The sequence below is a fragment of the Cetorhinus maximus genome, chromosome 3, assembly GCF_964194155.1.
Source record: "Cetorhinus maximus chromosome 3, sCetMax3.hap1.1, whole genome shotgun sequence".
NCBI classification, from domain to species: Eukaryota; Metazoa; Chordata; class Chondrichthyes; order Lamniformes; family Cetorhinidae; genus Cetorhinus; species Cetorhinus maximus.
This window is the reverse complement of record NC_135881.1, coordinates 90,348,309-90,370,559: the sequence shown is the minus strand read 5'-3', so window position 1 is coordinate 90,370,559 and position 22,251 is coordinate 90,348,309. Positions and strand designations below refer to the sequence as shown.

The 22,251-nt window shown below is 42.9% G+C and overlaps 1 protein-coding gene across 1 annotated transcript in view; it reads right to left on the bottom strand.

The window, feature by feature from the left end:
* LOC144672242 (band 4.1-like protein 4B) overlaps window positions 1–22,251 on the bottom strand; it is a 67,044-nt gene that overhangs the window by 9,335 nt on the left and 35,458 nt on the right. Inside the window, exon 4 of the mRNA XM_078534082.1 lies at window positions 11,693–11,815. Coding sequence (XP_078390208.1) covers window positions 11,693–11,815 — 123 coding nt within the window. The remainder of the gene's footprint in view (window positions 1–11,692; window positions 11,816–22,251) is intronic.

Genomic DNA, 22,251 nt, shown 5'->3' with positions numbered 1-22,251 from the left:
TGACATCACAGGACTGAGGAGCCGAGCTGGGGGCGGGGGGGGAGGAAACTGAGGAACAGGAGGCAGGTGGCAAGAGGAAGCTGAAGGGGCTGGGATGGGGAGCCAGGGGAGTAGGGAAAGAGGTCTGAGGGAGGGTGGAAAGAAGAGCCATGAGGCATTGCTACTGGAGGGACAGGCTCTGGCAGACTTATAAAACTGCTATAAAAGCGTTAGAAGTATTTAAAAGTTCAAAACAGATTTAAAAGAGTCATAAATATTTTAAAATATTTAAAATCATTAAAAAGAACCTCGTCTGTTATTGAACTGAAGATTGACCTCAAGGGTCATGTCTTGAGCTCACAATGTCAATGGGCACATGGCTTCCTTGGCAATGCACCACACTGGAAGGCTTCACTGTTTGCCCCGAGGCTAGGCCCAGCTGCAGCAAGAAGAGTGATTTCCAGCTGCAGCCTATTCAAATAGGAATATTTCATGCACTCCGCAGCGAATGCCAAGGCTTTGCCACTGACAGGAAAATCCGGACCAATGCATGAAAAACCCTATATCAGCAAGTGAACATTTCACTGTCACATAGTGTTGATGAACCAACTAAAAGATTTTGAAGAAATCTACCTTTTCTTAGTGACTAAAATTTCTAAGATCTAAAATAAGGCAAGTTCTAGTAATTCAAGTTATGGGGTTGGCAAAAGGAGAGATGAGTTTTTTTTTATTCGTTCATGGGATCGGGGAATCACTGGCTCGGCCAGCATTTATTGCCAATCCCTAACTGCCCTTAAGAACTGAGCGACTTGCTAGGCCATTTCAGAGTCAACCACATTGCTGTGAGTCTGGAGTCACATAGGCCAGACCAGGTAAGGATGGCAGGTTTCCTTTCCTGAAGGACATCAATAAACCAGATGGGGTTTTACAACAACTGACAATAGTTTCATGGTCATCATTTGACTTTTAATTCCAGATTTTTTATTGAATTCAAATTTCACCATCTGCCATGGTGGGATTAAAACCTGGGTCCCCAGAGCATTACCCTGGGTTTCTGGATTAATAGTCCAGTGACAATAATGCTACACCACCACACCAAATTGTTACAAACTAAAATTGAAACTGTGCTGTCTCATTCCTGCAGGTAGTAAATTGTACTTAGATGTTTATAGCATGTAAAATTTATTTTTTTTCTTCCTTTTCCTTCTGTCTTGTATTTCTCTCTTAATCCAAACTTTCTTCTCCTCTCTATGTCCCTTTCTGTATCTTGCATTAAATGCTGGCCTAGCCAACGATGCCCACAGCCCGTGAAAGAATAAAAAGAAATCTAATTTGACTCTAATTCACCCTATTTCCTTCTCCATCATTCCTCGACTTCTTTCTAAATCACATTGCTTATGACAGACAGTTGGTTCCATCATTCACCAAGATCCTAGGTGCCCTGAAACAAAAACAGAAAATGCTGGAAAAACTCAGCAGGTCTGACAGCATCTGTGGAGAGAGAAACAGAGAGAGAAACAGAGTGCTTTTATCCTAAATGCTTTTATTGCTTTGATCCTAGATGCCCTATTGAGCTTTCTGCGTTATCATTCAATCTAAGGATAAGGAAAAAGAAATACGACAAATGGGGTTCACCGTTACTTCAGCTAATTCTGGGCCATTCTTTACTCACTGGATTAACTTTTACATCTTTTAATGCCTTGCTTACAGTTTTTAGGTCAAGACCTCAGACGTTCTCAAAAGCCTGGGCTTTGACTAGATGGCCCAGATTTTGCAGTAGATATAAGAATGTGGCTATGAGTGCTCGCTGTTATTAAGGAGTATGGTGCACAGCACAAGAACATAAGAAATAGGAGCAGGATAGGTCATACGGCTCCTTAAGCCTGTTTCATCATTCAGTAAGATCATCTTCTACCTCAGCTCCACTTTTCCGTCCTATCCTCACATCCCTTGATTCCCTTAGTGTCCAAAAATTGATTACTCTCCATCTTGAATATGCACAATGACTGAGCTTCCATTGTCCTCTGGAATAGAAAGTTCCAAAGATTCACAACCCTAAGTGAAGAAATTTCTCTTCATCTCAGTCCCCTAAATGACTGCTCCTTAACCTGAGGCTATAGTTCCTAGTTCTAAACTCTCCAGCCAAGGGAAACAACTTCTTCGCATCTACCCCATCAAGCCAACTAAAAATGTATACATTTCAATGAGATCACCTTTCATTCTTCTAAAAGCCAGGGTACATAGGCTCACTAGTCATTTTTTTTTCCACAGAGGATCCCTCCTATCCAAGGATTCCATCTACTGAACCTTGAGTGCAGGTCCTCTAAAGCAAGTTTATCCTTTGTTTGGAAAGGAGATCAAAACAATACAGTACTCTAGGTGTGGTCTCACCAAAGCCCTTTTCAATTGCAGCAAAACTTCTTTGTTCTTACACTCCTGCCCCCTTACAATAAAGGCTAACATGCCATTGTCTTCCTAATTGCTTGCTGCACCTGCATGTAACTTTGTGATTTGTGTATGAGGATGCTCAAATACCCCTAAATACCAACTTTTACTAATCTCTTACCTTTTAAAAAAATATTGTGCTTTCCTATTCTTGCTACCAAAGTGGATAATATCACATTTCCTCACATTGTCCCCATCTGCCACCTTCTTGCCTACTCATGTAACATGTCTCTATTCCTTTGCAGCCTCTTTGTGTCCTCCTCATGGCTTAGTATTGTCAGCCAATTTGGATCCCTTACACCCAATTCCCTCATTAATATAGATTTTAAATATCTGAGGCCCAAGTAGTGATCCTTGTGGCACCACCTGTTACAACCTGCCAAGCCGAGGGGAGGTAGTGGCATAGTGGTATTGTCACTGACCAGTATTCCAGAGACCCAGGGTAATGCTCTGGGGACCCGGGCTTGAATCCCACAACTGCAGATGGTGAAATTTGAATTAAATAAAAATCTGGAATTAAAAGTCTGATGATGACCATGAAACAAATGCCGATTGTTGTAAAAACCCTTTAAGGATGGGAATCTGCAGTCCTTACCTGGTCTTGCCTACATCTGACTCCAGACTCACAGCAATGTGATTGACTCTTAAATGCCCTCTGAACAGGGGAATTAGGGATGGGCAGTAAATGCTGGTTTAGCCAACGACGCCCACATCCTATGAATAAATAATTTTTTAAAAGCCCGAAAATGTCCCATTTATTCCTACTCTGCCCAACCCAAGCTAATTAATGTATTACCCCCAAACCCACGAGCCCTAATCTCATCTAACAACCCTTTCTGTGGCACCTAATCAAATAGCTTATGAAAATTTCAACAACTTCTGGTGTCCAGACATGTGCAGTTAAAAATGTAAATCATGAAGTTGCTGTCCAATTTGTTGTCTCTCCACAAGTTTCGCTACACAGATACCTTATTGAGAAATTCAGCATTTCAAACACATGAACGGCGTCTAAACCTGCCAGAAAAAGTTACACCTTGTCCATTCAAGTGTAAATTAATTTTTAATAATTTGGTAAATGTTAATTACTACCAAACAACCACTCTGACACTGAAAATTTACTTTTATAAGTGTGAAGTCTCATTCTTTCTGATTTTAATTATTGTTGGAGATTTAAAACATTTTTAAAAAGTTTTTCTTTCTTTTCTTCTTTTCTCTCTGTCTCTTAATGCCATCTATCTTTCTCTCTTATTTTGCTTTTTGTACGTGACTTCACCTTTCATTCAATGTTCTAACATACACTTCCACATTCTTCAAACTGATTGGTTGAAGTGGAATGCTGTGACTTGCCCTCTTCACACCGGTCCCAGATCCCCTTTAGAGGGCATGGTGCTGAAATGGATCTCTAATTACTGTAAGTTGCTCCATAAAAATCCACTAAAAGTTTGTGAACAGCTGTAAGTGGAATGACAGCAAAATCTGAGCCATATATGTTTAGCAGAGATTTGGACAAAGCTCCCAACTATATCTATGCATTGAGCAAAAGTGTCGTTTCAGAATTTTTTAGCATCTTTGCATCAGAAAGAGTTGATGCAGAAGGATGTGAAGCTCATATTTCTTCTTTTCAAAAGACTAGGACAACCTGGATTCTCAAAGCTGTTATTTAAGACAGATAAAAGTGCTAACAACTGCTCCTTTCCTATTATGAACACTTGCAATTAAAGCAGTTTGGCTTCTTTCTTGACAGGAAACAAAAGGACTGTTTATTGAGTAGGTATTTTTTTCAGTCGGAAGGCAATGAAGGATGTAGGCTTGCTTTTCCAAATGATTGAAACTTAGCAGGGGGATGTTTCAATCACCATATTCCTCCTGATTGCCTACTGTCCGTGTCACTCACAAGCCATTCCTCTATAATGGAATAAACTCTTTCCATTCTGCACCATTTTTGCAAGAGAAAATTATTTTAATGCAAAAAATGTGGAAACTACATAAACAATTCCTTTTGAGTATTTTATGAGGCAACTTGTGTTTATCAAACTTTATGTTTTTTAAAGAATCTATAAGATGGCAAACTTAGTAAGAGCACAATAAATGCTTTATATGGGAGGCATGGAGCCTATTAGTCTCAAAGAGGCCAAAGGCTGTTCAGGTCTCATTCTCCTGGGCACTTTCCCCACAAGACTGCTAGACACCAATATCAAGAGCCACCTCTCGATACTGCCAGAGTCTAACCTGCCAAAGTTTCAAAACCTCTTTCCAAGCCCTGCTGGCTTCTGGACTCACATTCAGAACTTTCTACTTCTCTCAATGTTCCCAAAGTTCCCACAGTATTGCATTTACTACCTAATCACATGGCCACCCCAATGCTTCCAGACCCACAGACCTCCTCCATTACAGTCTGATCATAGGAACTGCTCCAGTGTTCCTAGAACATTCTTTGCAGTGTTTTTGAAATCCCTGAATTCCTTTCCCAGTGCTCTGGGAACCCAATTCTCATATAGTCAGGCTTTGGCTCTTCTTCCTGGTAATCTCAGAAACACCCCTATTGCTGTTAGATCAGCATCCCTGGTTAAAACACGGTATAACACCTCTGTTCTTCATAGTCTCACACAGTGAATAACACCATAGAGATTTTCAATACTTTCTGCGCCACTGTTTTTTGTCACATTTGTGACAGTTAATAATGCCTCCTTGCTTTGGAAAGGTAATTGTTAGCTGTTTTGTCTTTCATTTTTAACAACAGATCAGCAATGTCACCTCACCAACAAGGCTGCTCATATTTCAAGTAAGAGTGAAATGTTGTCTGACAAGTTGTGAATGAAGCAGCATTCCACCAAGTCCTGTGGTATCAAGTTATCCACTTGTATGTGATACACTAAAATAAAGCTAGCTTATACTAGTGCACCTGCCAACACATTCTAGTAATTACAAAGTCGTAAACTGCTTTTTCACCAGTCAAAAGCAGATTGTGAGAGTTTTCAGTTTGCAGTAAATACATCCTTAGCAAATTACCTTTGCAGGAATTTATTTATTTTCAATGGATTTAGGTGTCAGTCAGTATGGTAGCTAAAATTGTGTCACACAAGATGCACCTCTACTTTTGTACAATATAAAAGAGCATTTCAGGATAACTTATCAGTTTAAATAAGAATTATTGAGACTTAAAGACACATTTGCTTCCAGCACCACCTCTTTTACCTTGAAGTAAAAGATGTAAAGGGTTAACATCAGAAGCATACATGATGATGTAATAATGATGTCAGATCACATGACTGAGAAGTAAGCGAGATCTGGAAGGAGGAGAAGCTCCAACCTTGTACAGAGGTCCAACTGTGTAAATACTTGCTGTAAATAAAGAGCAATGATTTTAAGAAACTATAGGCTCAAGCAGCATACTTTGGGAGGGTACAATCCCCAAAACCCCCATCTAGATCCCAAACACACAATAAAACAGAAAAAAGTTAGAGACTAAGAGTGAAGGGTCTTAGTTGTTACCATTTCAGTCTCAGAAGTGTCATGAAAGATGGTTGTCCTGGCCAAGAGACCAATAAACCACCACGAAAAATGAGCAGAATTTATATTTTCCAGGTTTTTATCAACAGAGGTCATGGAAAGCTTGATTCTTAAGAGTCCTTTCGAATTGATGCTATTTTGTGAATAACAGGGAGGATCACTAAGCTAAATTCTGAACCCAGTCACCCTAAGAATTTTATTCTTTGCATTAGCATCACTTTTCTAACTTCTTATAAATTTAAATTACAAAAGTTCAACCTGTTCAAGTTTGATTATGGTGCTGTAGAAGTTTATCATTTTTTAAAAATAAAGTTATCTTTTATTGCTCAAGGGAAAGGTGAGAACAAGTCCTTGTGCTAGGTATGCATCCCTACCAACCACATGGTCCCTGGTATTCTGATTGATGCCTAGCATTATAATCATCCTTTCCTTGTATTCTACTGTGGCAAAGGGTTAGTATTTCTTTTGGGGACAGAGTGGAATAGAAATATATGGCCTCATTGTGATCAGGTTGCTGACTGCTCCCTCTCACTTTTTTTGCGCCATTTGTCTCTTTTTCTATTCTATGCCACTTTTCATTCACATTCTTCTACTTCACTTCTTACAGTTCTCTCAATTCCTTTTTCATGTTAATCTCTTTTCCTTCACTCTTCTCATTCCCTTTCATTTCCAGCTCCTCCTCATGACTTAACATTTCATTCTCCTCTTTCACCAGTCAGCTAGTCAAGCAGCACTTAACACACGCAACCAAGTAGACCAGTTGGAAAGCAGTTGGGCTAGTGGGTGGGCAATCATTTGGGCCAGGGAACGACTGGGGCAAGAAATCAGGAAGGATCAAGGTGCTCTGGTTGGGTTGGGAAACACTTGGGATGAGAGGGCAGCAAGGTTGGTTGGCCGTGAAGAACTTTAAGTATCAGTAGACAAATAGTTGTGCTGCATTCAAAAGTAGGTAAACAAGAAGGTAATCTGGGGTTAAAAGGGTTCAGGCCAGCCAGATTATGATTTTCAAAGCTTGTCCTGACCAAGCAGCATTCCACTGCCCTACTCTCAGCTGAGTTCTTCCCTCTAAGTCTTTCCCAATACATCTCGGGTGTAACAGGACTCTGTGGCTCTGTAATTATTTTGACTGATAGCAGAGGGGATTTTGCTCATCAGAGCTCAGCTTCGCTGGGTCGCTTGGAGGATTCTTGCGCACTCTACAACCAGCTGAGCACGGGAACCTGCACCACACGCCATCCAAAACTTAGAAATAAAGACGATCTGAAAACCACACTCAGAGCTTGCAAGCTGATCCCTATCATTGGGAAAAAACAACCTTGAACAAATCCAAATGGAGAAGTCTCTGTTTTCAAGTAATTTCAACATTTGAGGAAAACAGAATCAAGTGCCTTCAGGACAAGCGAGCGCGGGTGCAAAACCAATCCCTCCATCCAGCCCTTCAACATCAACTTCGTATGTAGTAGTTGCAATCGGTTATTCAGAGAGACTTGGCCTGACATCACACGTGAGATGACATCAACCTAGACTGTGAATAGGTCTTTTATTTTTGCTGAACACTCATCTGTTGAAGCAATGGGAGGATCCATTAGTAGTGTAGGAAATGGAGACAAAAGGGGTAGTTTTAACTTCCCTCCTGAGGACAGGCCAGGGGTGGGACAGACAGGATTAAAGTGGAAAAAAAATTAGAGGCCTCCAACTACATCCAACAGAGAGGCAGGTGAGTAAGTTGCTCTCCAAAGGTGGTTACCAAATTTAAATACTGTAATACAGGTGAAAGTACCTCAAATACGGCAACCACAGGACCAAATCTGTGCCGAATTTTGGAACTTGCCTATTTGTAGGAAAAAAAATCGAATGCCTTAATTCAAATTGGAACACCTTAATTCAGTGAATGGGGGATGCAGGAAAACCAACTGATTAGATTGCAAAGCACTTTAGGTTAATGGCCATGTAGCTGCTGATATTAATTCACTTCTCATGCATTGGATTTAATAACTCTTTCATGCCACCACTACTTCCCTACATCAGCACACACTGCTTAAAATGAGAAAAAAACAATCAAACTAAAATAATGTTAAAGATACCCTTTAGTTGTAACTGAAAACTATTTGCTTTTTTATTCATACAATATTATGCAGTACTTTTTCATAACTCTCTTTGAACTGACTTGGGCCAGTTGCAAGAAAGCAACCAGTGCCCATGGAACTTAAAGGCTTTTAGGAATCAAGTGCAATGTTCGAATTTAGGCCAGTTGGCTTCCATTTTGGTGTCCTTGATGGCATCAAAGCTCAATGCATAAAACCTGCACTGTGGCAAAAATAGGCATATGTCCTGATCCCAAGTACATTTCTAGCTAATATTCTACCTCATTGAATTCTGCAAGAGTCTTTTGTTCTTCTTGGGTGAGTTTGACCAACCTCGCTACATCTGCAATAAATGCAAAATACTGCAGATGATGGAAATCTGAAATAAAAATAGAAAATACTGGAAAAAAACTCAGCAGGTCTGGAAGCCTCTGTGGGGAGAGAAACAGAGTTAGTGTTTCAAGTCCAATATGATTCTTATTTTGAGTCCAATATGACTCCGAAGAAGGGTCATATTGGACTCGAAATGTTAACTCTTTTTCTCTCCCCACAAATGTTGCCAGACCTGTTGAGTTTTCCAGCGTTTTCTATTTTTATTTTTGCTGCACCTGCACTGGGTTGGGTTAGGTGGGGTCAAGGTTCATCGAAACACGGGAAACATCAGGCGCACAGAGCAATCATACTTGGCTACTCCCTGAACTTTTCATAGCTGGGTGGGGTGGGGTCAAGGTTCAGTGAAGCGTGGAACAATACGTCCGGTTTTTGGACACTGCCAGTTTTTGGATTTGAGGTATTCTACCTGTATCTTTATCTGTCATTTTAATTCTCTGCCCTCAGCCTCCTATATTATTCTAACAAAATTCAATGGTAGGCTCCAGGGACAGCACTTCTCGATTAGATACTTTAGAGCATTCCAATCTCTGTCAACAATTTCAGATTGCAGTAATTGTAAGTTAAACCATTTCTTACTGTTATGGGGATCGAGTGACTGTACAGACGAATCAGCCATAAGGACAGGGAATTTTAGGGGCGGAGCTTTTTAGCCTTGGTCTTGGAATAAGCATGTAGTCTCACCAGGAGCCTGTAAATAAAGTTTACTGTTTCTTACAAGAAACCCATCCTGCACTCAAGTTTATTACGCACATCAAGACCTCTGCCCACATATTTTTGATCGGCAGCCGTTGGTGAATATTCTGCTTTTCTTATTAACATCTACTTTAGACCCACCTTTTTGTTTTTCTACTCGCCCCATCAGCAAACCCTTTTATCTTGGACCATCATCCCTTTTATAATTTAATCATCCATGCCTTCCACCCTATTCCCTACCTTTCCTTTCCCTGACCCTGTACTTGTTTAAAACCTGTCATAGCTCTAACTTTATCCAGCTCTGTCACAAAACTATAACAATTTTCATATTATTATTGTGGTTTATTGTAAAGTAAGTTTCTGGAGGTGAGTGTAGATGGTTCTGTCTGTGTGGTTTAATTAAATTAGAGCCAGAAAGGTTGCAAAATTGAAATTGTCAAAAGAAGTGAGGGGTGAAAGGCATTTGAAATACTAATGAGTAAACATGAATGAGGTCTTGGCATGTTGGGTGTGAAGGAAATTTGCATTTTTAGATAAGTGAAGGAGTTGTTTGGGTTTCAAAGGGATGGTAGGATGTTTACATCTAACAAGATAAATATGGCAAGGTTATTATGTTTATTTTTTCCAAAAGGTACTGACCATATTGGCAACATGAAAGATTTTTATATTATGGATAAAGTACATTTCCAAAGACATACAGAACAATGGAATTTACAGATTAAAGAGAGAGAAACATATATAAAGAAGGAAGGAAGGCGATGTTGTGGGGCCATATAAGAACTAAAAGGAGTATGTACAACAGCCTGGGAGAAGCCTCTATCCATGTTTGCAAAAGTCTGCTGTGTCCAGTAACTAAAGTTGGAGAAAAGCCTTTGGCATTCCACTGTTGAGTGGGTGCTGTGGTAAATTTGCTGGCTTGCTATTTAAATTAAAAATCTATTTTGGACTGTCACCTTAAAGGGGGTGTGTAGTTGGGAGTCAGGTTAATTAGGAGTTTTGGGATTTATTATATTATTAAGCAACTGTAATCTTATGTATGGGCTTGAAATATTTTCTTTTGTTAATAAATGTTTTTAGTTTTTAAAATCTCTAAAGGTGTTATTGGACTCATTACTTCTGAATTCAGTGCACAAATCTTCTTGTATTAAATACAAATTACAAAAATACTGTGATAGAGTGGTCAAGTTTCCCTTGTGGATCTGGTCCACCTGGCACACATCACCTGCCATGTCATAACAGTTCTGACGAAAGATCTTTGACCTTTAATGTTAATTCTTTTTCTTTCTCCACAGACACTGCCCGACATGCTGAGTATTTCCAAAATTTAGGCTTACCTGTGTACCACCTGCGGTCGAGCCCGTGATCAGTTGACTCTCCCAATGATCGGATCCTGCGCCCAACCCCCTCCCAGTGGCGGCAACCTGGAGTCCTAGGCCTACCCTGTCTTGGGGATGGTGCGTGGGAAGTCAAATTTTGGTCAAACAGCCTGCAAGACCAGAATCATGGAGTCCTTCTGATCTTAACAATGGTGCTTTATTAATATTATTGGGCTGCTTTCTACTGGCAGCCAGCCAAATGGACAACCTAGTCAGTGAGTGGAAGAAGACAATGACAGAAGGTCAAAGCCAGGGTCCCATGAGTTCAATTCCTGGCACTGGAAAGAAAGCAACAGCTCCAGTTGGCATTAGGAAAGCTGGAGGAAATCAATGAATGGGAGAGCTTGAGGGGGGGGCGGGGGGGGGGGATGCTGCCAATCAGATAGGGAAGCAGGCAGGGTGGGATAGGATTGGGGTTGGAGGAGGCCAAAGGCTTCCTTGAGGGGCCTGGGTGAAGCACTCCTGCTCTTTCTGGTGACAAGGAGCACTAAAAGAGTCACTTACCTTGGAGAGCTGGTAGGTCCTGCCTAGGGTCAACTTCAGAGAATCGCACGTGTTGTGCCTTCCCGTCACATATTATTAAACTTAAGTCACATGCCACTGCTGTCATCAGGTCATGACTATGGTACATTGATTAGGTCCCTGTATGCTTTTTGTGGGAGCCTCACTTTGGCATGATTTCTGCACTTTACAATTTGAAGGGATGGGAATGCCTAATTTTAATGTTTTAAAGCGTACACCCCCACCACCTGCTGATGGTGGGGTGGGGAGTGTTGATTAAAATCAAGACCATGGACTCTGATTCTTTGTGTAATTGATTGGTCTGCTTCAGCTACTTTCCAGTTTGGAACATGTGCCTTTGAAACAATAAAAAAATGAGCATTTGATTTCATAGTTTTGTGTTTAATTGTTAGCTATTGGTAGCTACCATTGAGATGCTTTTAATATTTTTCACTATTGGTGTATCAAATGTTGGATTGGTAATTCAACAGATAAATCTTCATTTAATTTTACTTTCTGTAAGTGTGATGCCCTTTAAGCGTGTAATGGTTCTGAAAGGATGTGTGCTACATGCAAAGTTTTGTTTCTGTGTTTATGAATCAGTGGTAAATATTTCAGATTCTTGGTACTAAAAGACTCTGACATTGCTAAGCTACTGTTTTAGCATGGTATGCAATTACAGAAATTTGATTATAAAATGTAATACTTCACCTGGGATCCCATCTTCAGTGCAGCATCCATCTGAGCTTTAATGATGTTGCTCTTCATCTGATCAGGGAGAGAAGGCGATGCAGGAGGATGTAATCCCTTTTCTAACAGCTTCTTTTCCTCACCCTGGTGGTTACAAACGGGTTCCATTAATTTACAACTTGGCCTATGAATATTAGCTCACTTTATAAACAGAACCATCTTTTTCACCATTTGTTCCATAAATTTTTATAATCAATTTGGCAAAGCCAGCTTTTATCGCCCATCCCTAATTGGCCTTGAGGTAGTAGTGGTGAGCTGCCTTCTTGAACCACTTCAGTCCAAGTGGTGTAGGTACAACCATGGTGCTCTTAGAGAAGGAGTTCCAGGATTTTGACCCAGCAACAGTGATGAAACGGCAACATACTCCCAAGTTGCGATGTTATGTAACTTGGAAAGGAGCTTGCAGGAAGTAATGTTCCTACATATGCACCTGGTGCCCTTGTTCTCCTAGGTGGTATAGTTTGCAGATTTGGAAGGTGTTGTCGAAGGAGTCTTGGAAAGCTGCTGCAATGCATCTTGTAAATGGTACACGCTGCTGCCACTATGCAGGGGGTGGAGGGAGTAGATGTTCAGGTGGTGGATCTAGTGCCAATCAAGTGGGCAGCTTTGTCCTGGAATTTCTTGAATGTTGTTGGAGCTGCACTCATCCAGGCAAGTGGAGAGTGTTCCATCACACACCTGACTTGTGCTTTGTACTTGGTGGAAAGGCTATGGGGAATCAGATAGTGAGGTACTTGCTGCAGAGTACCTAGCCTCTGCCCTGCTCTTATATGCACAATATCTAAGTTCCCTGTTAAGTTTCAAACAGTTTTTTTTTTGGTTCTCTTTGTTGCTTTCAAATCCTGACATAACTGTGATGAGAATTCTTCAGATATTATACAAATAATCTGGCTGTGGTCTGATATTGTTTGACATTTATAATTATGAAAAAATAAATCCTGTGTTAAAATTATTCTGCATCTTCTTGTATAGTGCTTGCAGCCCTTTGGTTCAGTGCTCTCTGAACAGAGGCAGATATTTCATTTTCATGTGAATGTACTCAGCTCAAATCTCAGTCAAAATACCAGAAAAAAAAGCTTGATCTTGGAATAAAATAACTGTCAGCCAGGCATTAGTAACATACAAGCCAGGTGCATGGCTCATAACTCCAATAACATCTCCTGTTACTATATCACTGAGTTTCATTATCTATTCCTGTTTAATGAACCTTTTTTCCAGACTGTATCACTTTTTAAACATGGCTCTTCTTCCTCTAGCAATGAGAATTTTAATCACCAATCAAACTCCCACAGCATTGCACATGGATAACATGACCAAGTGCTGCTTCAGTTTCAAGCCAGGTTAGAGAGTGGGGGAACAATTGGATCAAGGTGAAAGGAAGGAGAAGGCAGGTAAAAGCAAAGGAGGGTAGGCAGAAAGAATAGAAGAGGAGGGGGAGATGCAGGATGGAGGAGATAAAAGGAAAGATGCAGAAAGAGAGGCAGGGTGGAGTCAGGTTGGCAAAGGTGACATAGTAATGGTGAGACGAGGAAAGCAGGAAATGTACCTCAACTGGATATTGGAAAATTACCTAAATGTGGCATGTGTACCGCCTCAGTGGGAAGGGATGGAGGCTACCTTAGTTACGAGGGCAGTAGAAATTTTTTGTAGCAATGATCCTAATTTTTAAAAAAACTATACAGCTCTCAATTTTATTAGTTTCACCAGGCCCTTACTGTTTAAAAATAAAAAGGTCCTGATACTTTTAGTGAACCTGTTCCAATATTTCAGGTTGTAGCGGCTCCATTTCTTCATAGTAAGTAGAGAGATGCCCAACTACACTGACAGGACTTCTATTCTGAATTTGGGACTAACTTCTCCAGGCCGGTTCCGTAGATATGATTTGGGCAGGTTCTGTCACATGAGTTGGGACATGTCCATAACTTTTATTTTAAAATATTCTGAAATTTTAAAATCCCTCATGAAACCTCATCCTTCCCGTGGATGAGGTTTGATGTTTTCTCAGAGCCCGCCTGGGCTCCCGGCCTGCCCGCCTACCTTAAGATTGGATGGGCAGGTCCACTGATTACTTCAATTACTTTATTAATGGCCTTAAGTGGCCGTTGACAGGTTGGCGGGCGCGAAGTCGACTTGGCTCTTGAAAATGTAAATGACGCAGGGTGACGTCGGGACACCTGCCTGATGTCACCCCACGTCATTTTACGTATCGGTGAGTGGGCCCCGCCCCCCCGCTCGCCAACGGGAGGGTGCAGCCCATAATGTTGCTAAAATTAGCAAAGATTGACATTAAAACCCTCTTTTACAGCACCGTGTATAGGCATAACAAGTTATTTCAGGTAAACATGGTCACAGAATCACAGAATTGTTACGATGTAGGAGACCATTCGGCCCATCGTGTCTGCACCGGCTCACTGAGCATATTAATTTAGTGCCAACCTGCTACCTTTTCCCCGTAACCCTGCACATTGTTTCCATTTAAATAATCATCCATTGCCCTCTGGAATGCCTCAAATCAACCTGCCTCCACAACACTTCCAGGCAGCGCATTCCAAACCTTAGCTACTCGCTGTGTGAAAAAGTTTTTTCTCACCTTGCATTTGCTTCTTTTGCAAAACACTTTAAAACTGTGCCCTCTGGTTCTTGATCCATTTACGAGTGGGAACAGTTTCTTCCTATCTATTCTGTCCAGACCACTCATGATTTTGAAAACTCCTATCAAGTCTCCTCTTAGCCTTTTCCTCTCCAAGGAAAACAGTCCCAACTTCTCTAATCTTTCCTCATAACTGACGTGTCTCATCCCTGGAACCATTCTCATAAACCTCTTCTGCATTCTCTCCAATATGTTCACATCCTTCCTATGGTGTGGCACCCAGAACTGTACGCAATACTCCAGCTGATGTCTAACCAGTGTCTTATATATACGTTCATCATGACCTCCCTGCTCTTGTACTCTATGCCCCTATTAATGAAGCCTAGAATACTGTATGCTTTAGAAACAGCTCTCTCTACCTGTCCTGCCACCTTCAATGACTTATGTACATATAGACCCAGGTCTCTCTGCTCCTGCACACCCTTTAGAATAGTATCCTTTATTTTATACTGTCTCCCCGTTGAACTTCATCTGCCACCTATCTGCCCATTCCACCAATGTGTCTATGTCCTTTTGAAGTTCTACACTGTCCTCCTCACAGTTTACAATTCTCCCAAGTTTTGTGTCATCTGCAAATTTTGAAATTGTCCCCTGCACACCAAGATCTAGATCACTTACATATATCAGGGAAAGCAAAGGTCCCAATACCGACCCCTGGGGAACTCCACTACAAACCTTCTTTCAGCCCAAAAATGACCCATTAACTATTATTCTGTTTCCTATCCCTTAGCCAATTTTGTATCCACGTTGCTACGATCCCTTTATTTCCATGACCTATAACTTTCCTCACAAGTTTGTGGCACTGTACCAAATGCCTTTTGGAAGTCCATATACAACACATCAACGATATTGCCCTCATCAACCATCTCTGTACCTCTTCAAAAAACTCCAGCAAGCTAAGTTAGACATGATTTTCCTTTAACAGATCCATGCTGACTCTTCCGAATCAATCTGCATTTTTTATGTGACTATTAATTCTATCTTGAATAATTGTTTCTAGAAGCTTCCCTACCACCGAAGTTAAACTGATTGGTCTGTAATTGCAGGGCAGATCTTTACAACCTTTTTTGAACAAGGGTGTAATGTTTGCAATTCTCCAGTCCTCCAGCATCTTCCCTGAGTCCAGGGAACATTGAAAGATTATTGCCAGTGCCCCTGCAATTTCCACTCTCACTTCCTTCAATATTCTTGGATGCATTTCATCCAGACCCAGTGCCTTATCACATTTAAGTCCCGACAGCTTATCCAATACCTTAACAATTTTAAACCCTTCTAGTGACTGAGTGTCCTCCTCTGTCACCATGGCCTGGGCAGTATCTGTCTCGCAGGTAAAGACAGATGCAAAGTGTTCACTTAACACCTCAGCCATGCCTCTTGCCTCTATGTGTAAATCCTCTTTTTGGACCCTAATCGGCCTTACTCCTCCTTTTACCACCCTTTTACTATTGATGTGCTTATAGAATACTTTGGGGTTTCCTTCTATGTTAGCTGCCAGTCTAAAAACAGAAAATGCTGCAAAAACTCAGCAGATCTGGCAGCATCTGTGGAGAAAGAAACAGAGTTAACATTTCGAGTCCATATGACTCTTCTTCAGAGCTAAAGAAAAGTAGAAATTTGACGAAATTTATACGGTTTAAGGGGGGGTGGAGCAGGTGAACCTGGATAGAAGGCCAGCGATAGGTGGGGGTGCTAAGGAGAGATTGACAAAGGTGTCATGGACATAAAGACAAAGGGAGTGTTAATGGTAGTGGTAAGGCTAAAGAAGGTGCTGATAGTGGCATAAAGGTAAAAAAGCAGAATGTGTTAATAGCAGAACAGTAGTAAGCACCCTGTGAAAGGACAACATGGAACAAGTAACAAATGGCCCTTTTGGGGGTGGAGTGGGGGAGTTGGGGAAAAATGATAGAAAATGGGATTAAAAGGGGGGATAAAAAAGGGGATAAAACAATGAATTAATGAATAAAGATAAAACTAAAAATAAGTAGATACAAAATAAAAATAAATTTTAAAAAAGGGATAAAAGGGGGTGAGGATAGAGGAGGGAGTTCATGGTTTGAAGTTGTTGAGCTCAATGTTAAGTCTGGAATGCTGTAAAGTGCCTAACCGGACTTAACATTGAGTTCAACAACTTCAGCCATGGACTCCCTCCTCTTTCCTCACCCTCTTTTTTCCATTTTAAAATTTATTTTTTTCTTATCTACTTATTTTTATTTTTATTCATTTATTCATTATTTTATCCCCTTTTTAATCTCTTTTTCTATCCTTTTCTCCACAACCACCACCCTCTCCTCCCACCCCACCCCATAAGGGCCAAATGTTACTTGTTCCATGTTGCTCTTTCACAGAATGATCACCCTTGTTCAGTTATTAACACATTCTGCTTTCTTACCTTTATGCCACTATCAGCACCTTCTTTAGTCCTTACCACTACCATTAACACTCTCTTTGTCTTTTGTCCATGACATCTTTGTCAATCTCTCCTTCACCCCCACCTATCGCTGGCCTTCTATCCAGCTTCACCTGCTCCACCCCTCCTTACACAACATAAACTTAATCACATTTCTACTTCTCTTTAGCACTGAAGAGTCATATGGACTCAAAACCTTAACCTTGCTTTTCTCTCTCCACAGATGCTGCCAGACCTGCTGAGTTTTCCAGCATTTTCTGCTTTTATTTCAGATTTCCAGCATCTGCAGTGTTTTGCTTTTAAATAAATCTGGTCCTCAGGTTGAAATTAGTTGCAAGACTGTAGCATTTCAGCAATTATTATTAACTTGGTAGGGACTCTAGAATTATAATACTTTTATTTTCCAAAAGAGAGGATGCCATGCCATAAAATAAATAGTCCATAATAGTTTCTGCTGAAATTAATCCTAAAGTTCTGTCTAATTTAATCACAAAATAGTATGAAAGCCAAATTTGCCTTTAAAGTTGAAAGCAGTTTTCTGCCAAAGGGTCACTGGATACATGTTCCCACCTAGGATTCCTCACAGTCTTCCCCCATCAATAGTCTCCACAAGGGAAGGCTGTTAGTGGAGGGTGAGGGATAAGTTAAACCCCAATTGCTCTTATTGGCCTGAAAGCATGTCACTGCTTATTGTCTCCAAATGAATCAAGGAAGTGGAAATACAAAAATTATTTTTACAAATGACATAAATAAGAAACATTGATCAAACTCATAATGCATTTACCTTTGAAACTGTAAGGAAAAGAAAAACTAGCAATATCACACAAAGGAGGCAAGTTGGCCTGGACTTTCACTGAGTTGGGTTGACTTAGGAGGCCTTTAACGATGATGGGTGGGTCCTGATTCAGGGATTGCTGACCACATTCCCGGGCTGTGCAATTTTTGAAAGTGCCTTTAAAGAGTGCGGGCTGCTTCCTGTCAGAAGCCGAACTGGCTGGCTTATTGTGGAGATAGGTATCTCCTACTCCTCTGCAATTTTTATGGAGTCGGCCAGGTTTTTGAAGATCCATGGTTCACGGCCCCTTAGAGGAGTCATGAACCCCAACGTGCATGAGGGGATGTTTTAAAAGGCAAGTTCAAAAGGTCCCCCTCATGCCTCCTCTGAAAGCGCTTCCCTTCCATCTACCTGCAAGTCCCCTCATTCCCCCTCTGTCAAGCTCTGGGTGGGTTCCACCCACCCTCATTACGTACACTTTGCTGAGAGCCCAGGCAATTATTAGAATATTAGAACACCTGCTCGCCAGAGGTAACAGTGTTTGATTGACAGCTCAGACTCCCTGATCTCTGCAGTCAATTTCACAATGGTTTCAAGTGTTTGTGGTTTTGAAACTTCAAAGGGCTTGGATGATTGACACTTTTATTATCTTGCTGTCCAGTCCTTTTTCCTAATAGAAGAAAGCGATAAATGGATTACATTTTTTTGTGTTGCTTTTAGAGATCCCACTTTACACAGTGGTGTTCATTGGTTGTAGAAAGTGTACAGTGGGTCAATTTGCATGGAATTGCCAGAGCCCGGCATAGGGGTTATGAAGGGACATTGGGGTGGGTGGAAGGGCAGAGCCTGGCATAGGGGGCATGAAAGGATATAAGGGATAGGTGGAGCACAGAATCTGGCATGGGGGCATGACAGGGTGAGTGGGGGCCATGAGGTGGAATCAATGGGACATGGGAGGATTTGGAGGGTGAAGGGGTGTGATTGGTAAGAGATGGAGGGCCTTTATGTCTTTCTTTCACAGGGACACAGTCCTATGGTACCGAGGCAGGCCTTGTAAATAGCCCGCTTGTTATGATCCCAGCTGAGGTTACCACTGGACAAGCCTGATCCTAGGGTGGAACCCAGCTTGATAGATCCTAACTTTTATTTCCTTCGGCAGAACTGAAGCATAGTTAGGAGAGGGGTGAAATATAAGCTGGTTTAAGGTGGGGGGGGGGGGCGGGGGGGGGGGAGAGAGAAGTTGAGGGTGTGGTGATTGTGGAGATAAGCAAGCAGTGATTTGAGCAGATAATCAAAAGATGTCACGGACAAAAGGATCAAAGAGGTGTTGAAGGTGGTGATATTTGTCTAAGAAAAGTGCTAATTAAGAATGGAAGACAGGACACTCAAAGTACAGCTCTAGTGGGGGTGGGGTGGAAAAGACTAACAAGGTTTTAGTTTTAGATTTAAAAATAATGGAAATAGGTGGGGAAAGAAGAATCTATATAAATTATTGAAAAAAAAGGGGGGGGGGAGAAACGGGGTGGGGATGGGGGGAGGGGGAGTTTAAGATCTAAAGTTGTTGAATTCAATATTCAGCCCGGAAGGCTGTAAAGTGCCTAGTCGGAAGATGAGGTGCTGTTCCTCCAGTTTGCGTTGGGCTTCACTGGAACAATGCAGCAAGCCAAGGACAGACATGTGGGCAAGAGAACAGGGTGGAGTGTTAAAATGGCAAGCGACAGGGAGGTTTGGGTCTTTCTTGCGGACAGACCGCAGGTGTTTTGCAAAACGGTCACCCAGTTTTCGTTTGGTCTCTCCAATGTAGAGGAGACCGCATTGGGAGCAACGAATGCAGTAGACTAAGTTAGGGGAAATGCAAGTGAAATGCTGCTTCACTTGAAAGGAGTGTTTGGGCCCTTGGACGGTGAGGAGAGAGGAAGTGAAGGGGCAGGTGTTGCATCTTCTGCGTGGGCATGGAGAGGTGCCATAGGTGGGGGTTGAGGAGTAGGGGGTGATGGAGGAGTGGACCAGGGTGTCCCAGAGGGAACGATCCCTACGGAATGCCATCAGGGGGGGTGAAGGGAAGATGTGTTTGGTGGTGGCATCATGCTGGAGTTGGTGGAAATGGCGGAGGATGATCCTTTGAATGCGGAGGCTGGTGGGGTGATAAGTGAGGACAAGGGGGACCCTATCATGTTTCTGGGAAGGAGGAGAAGGCGTGAGGGAGGATGCGCGGGATATGGGCCGGACACGGTTGAGGGCCCTGTCAACCACCGTGGATGGAAAACCTCGGTTAAGGAAGAAGGAGGACATGTCAGAGGAGCTGTTTTTGAAGGTAGCGTCATCAGAACAGATGCGACGGAGGCGAAGGAACTGAGAGAATGGGATGGAGTCCTTACAGGAAGCGGGGTGTGAGGAGCTGTAGTCGAGGTAGCTGTGGGAGTCGGTAGGCTTGTAATGGATATTGGTGGACAGTCTATCATCAGAAATTGAGACAGAGAGGTCAAGGAAGGGAAGAGAAGTGTCAGAGATGGACCATGTGAAAATGATGGAGGGGTGGAGATTGGAAGCAAAATTAATAAATTTTTCCAGGTCCCGACGAGAACATGAAGCAGCACCGAAGTAATCATCGATGTACCGGAGAAAGAGTTGTGGGAGGGGGCCGGAGTAGGACTGGAACAAGGAATGTTCCACATACCCCATAAAGAGACAGGCATAACTGGGGCCCATGCGGGTACCCATAGCCACACCTTTTATTTGGAGGAAGTGAGAGGAGTTAAAGGAGAAATTGTTCAGTGTGAGAACAAGTTCAGCCAGACGGAGGAGAGTAGTGGTGGATGGGGATTGTTGGGGCCTCTGTTCAAGGAAGAAGCTAAGGGCCCTCAGACCATCCTGGTGGGGGATGGAGGTGTAGAGGGATTGGACATCCATGGTGAAGAGGAAGCGCTTGGGGCCAGGGAACTGGAAATTGTTGATGTGACGTAAGGTGTCAGAGGAATCACGGATGTAGGTGGGAAGGGACTGGACAAGGGGAGAGAGAAGGGAGTCAAGATAATGAGAAATGAGTTCCGTGGGGCAGGAACAGGCTGACACAATCGGTCTGCCAGGACAGTTCTGTTTCTGGATTTTGGGTAGGAGGTAGAAGCGGGCCGTCCGAGGTTGGGTGACTATCAAGTTGGAAGCTGTGGGAGGAAGATCTCCAGAGGAGATGAGGTCAGTGACAGTCCTGGAAACAATGGCTTGATGTTCTGTGGTGGGGTCATGGTCCAGGGAGAGGTAGGAGGAAGTGTCTGCGAGTTGACGCTCAGCCTCCGCGAGGTAGAAGTCAATGCGCCAGACAACAACAGTACCACCCTTGTCAGCGGGTTTGATGACAATGTTGGGGTTGGACCTGAGAGAACGGAGTGCAGTGAGTTCAGAGAGAGACAGATTAGAATGGTTGAGAGGAGCAGAGAAATTGAGACGGCTAATGTCACGCCGACAGTTCTCAATGAAAAGATCAAGAGAAGGTAAGAATCCAGAGCGAGGGGTCCAAGTGGAGGGAGAATATTGGAGGTGTGTAAAAGGATCCGTTGAACAGGGAGACGACTCCTGCCCAAAGAAGTGAGCATGGAGACGAAGACGGCAGAAGAAGAGTTCAGCATCATGCCGAGCCCGAAATTCATTGAGATGAGGGCGTAAGGGTATGAAACTAAGTCCTTTGCTGAGCACTGAACGTTCAGCATCGGAGAGGGGAAGGTCAGGGGGTATAGTGAATACGTGGCTGGGGCTGGGATTGGAAGATGGGGTGAGGACGGAGGGACAAGCAGGGGTGGAGGATCCCAGATGGGTGTTGGTGTCGATGAGTTGTTGGAGCTTGCGTTCCTTAGCACTTGAGAGAAAGAGAAAAAGTTTCTTGTTGAGGCGACGGATGAGGCGAAGAATAAAATGAAACTGGGGGTACGCGCAGCTTTGAAAAAGGGTGCGGCGGTGCTGCTGGAGGGAGAGGTCGAGTGTGTTCATATGGCGACGCATGGCACTGAGTGTGGATCTCAGAATGCGACAGCTCCTCTGACATGTCCTCCTTCTTCCTTAACCGAGGTTTTCCATCCACGGTGGTTGACAGGGCCCTCAACCGTGTCCGGCCCATATCCCGCGCATCCTCCCTCACGCCTTCTCCTCCTTCCCAGAAACATGATAGGGTCCCCCTTGTCCTCACTTATCACCCCACCAGCCTCCGCATTCAAAGGATCATCCTCCGCCATTTCCGCCAACTCCAGCATGATGCCACCACCAAACACATCTTCCCTTCACCCCCCCTGATGGCATTCCGTAGGGATCGTTCCCTACGGGACACCCTGGTCCACTCCTCCATCACCCCCTACTCCTCAACCCCCACCTATGGCACCTCCCCATGCCCACGCAGAAGATGCAACACCTGCCCCTTCATTTCCTCTCTCCTCACCGTCCAAGGGCCCAAACACTCCTTTCAAGTGAAGCAGCATTTCACTTGCATTTCCCCTAACTTAGTCTACTGCATTCGTTGCTCCCAATGCGGTCTCCTCTACATTGGAGAGACCAAACGAAAACTGGGCGACCGTTTTGCAGAACACCTGCGGTCTGTCCGCAAGAAAGACCCAAACCTCCCTGTTGCTTGCCATTTTAACACTCCACCCTGTTCTCTTGCCCACATGTCTGTCCTTGGCTTGCTGCATTGTTCCAGTGAAGCC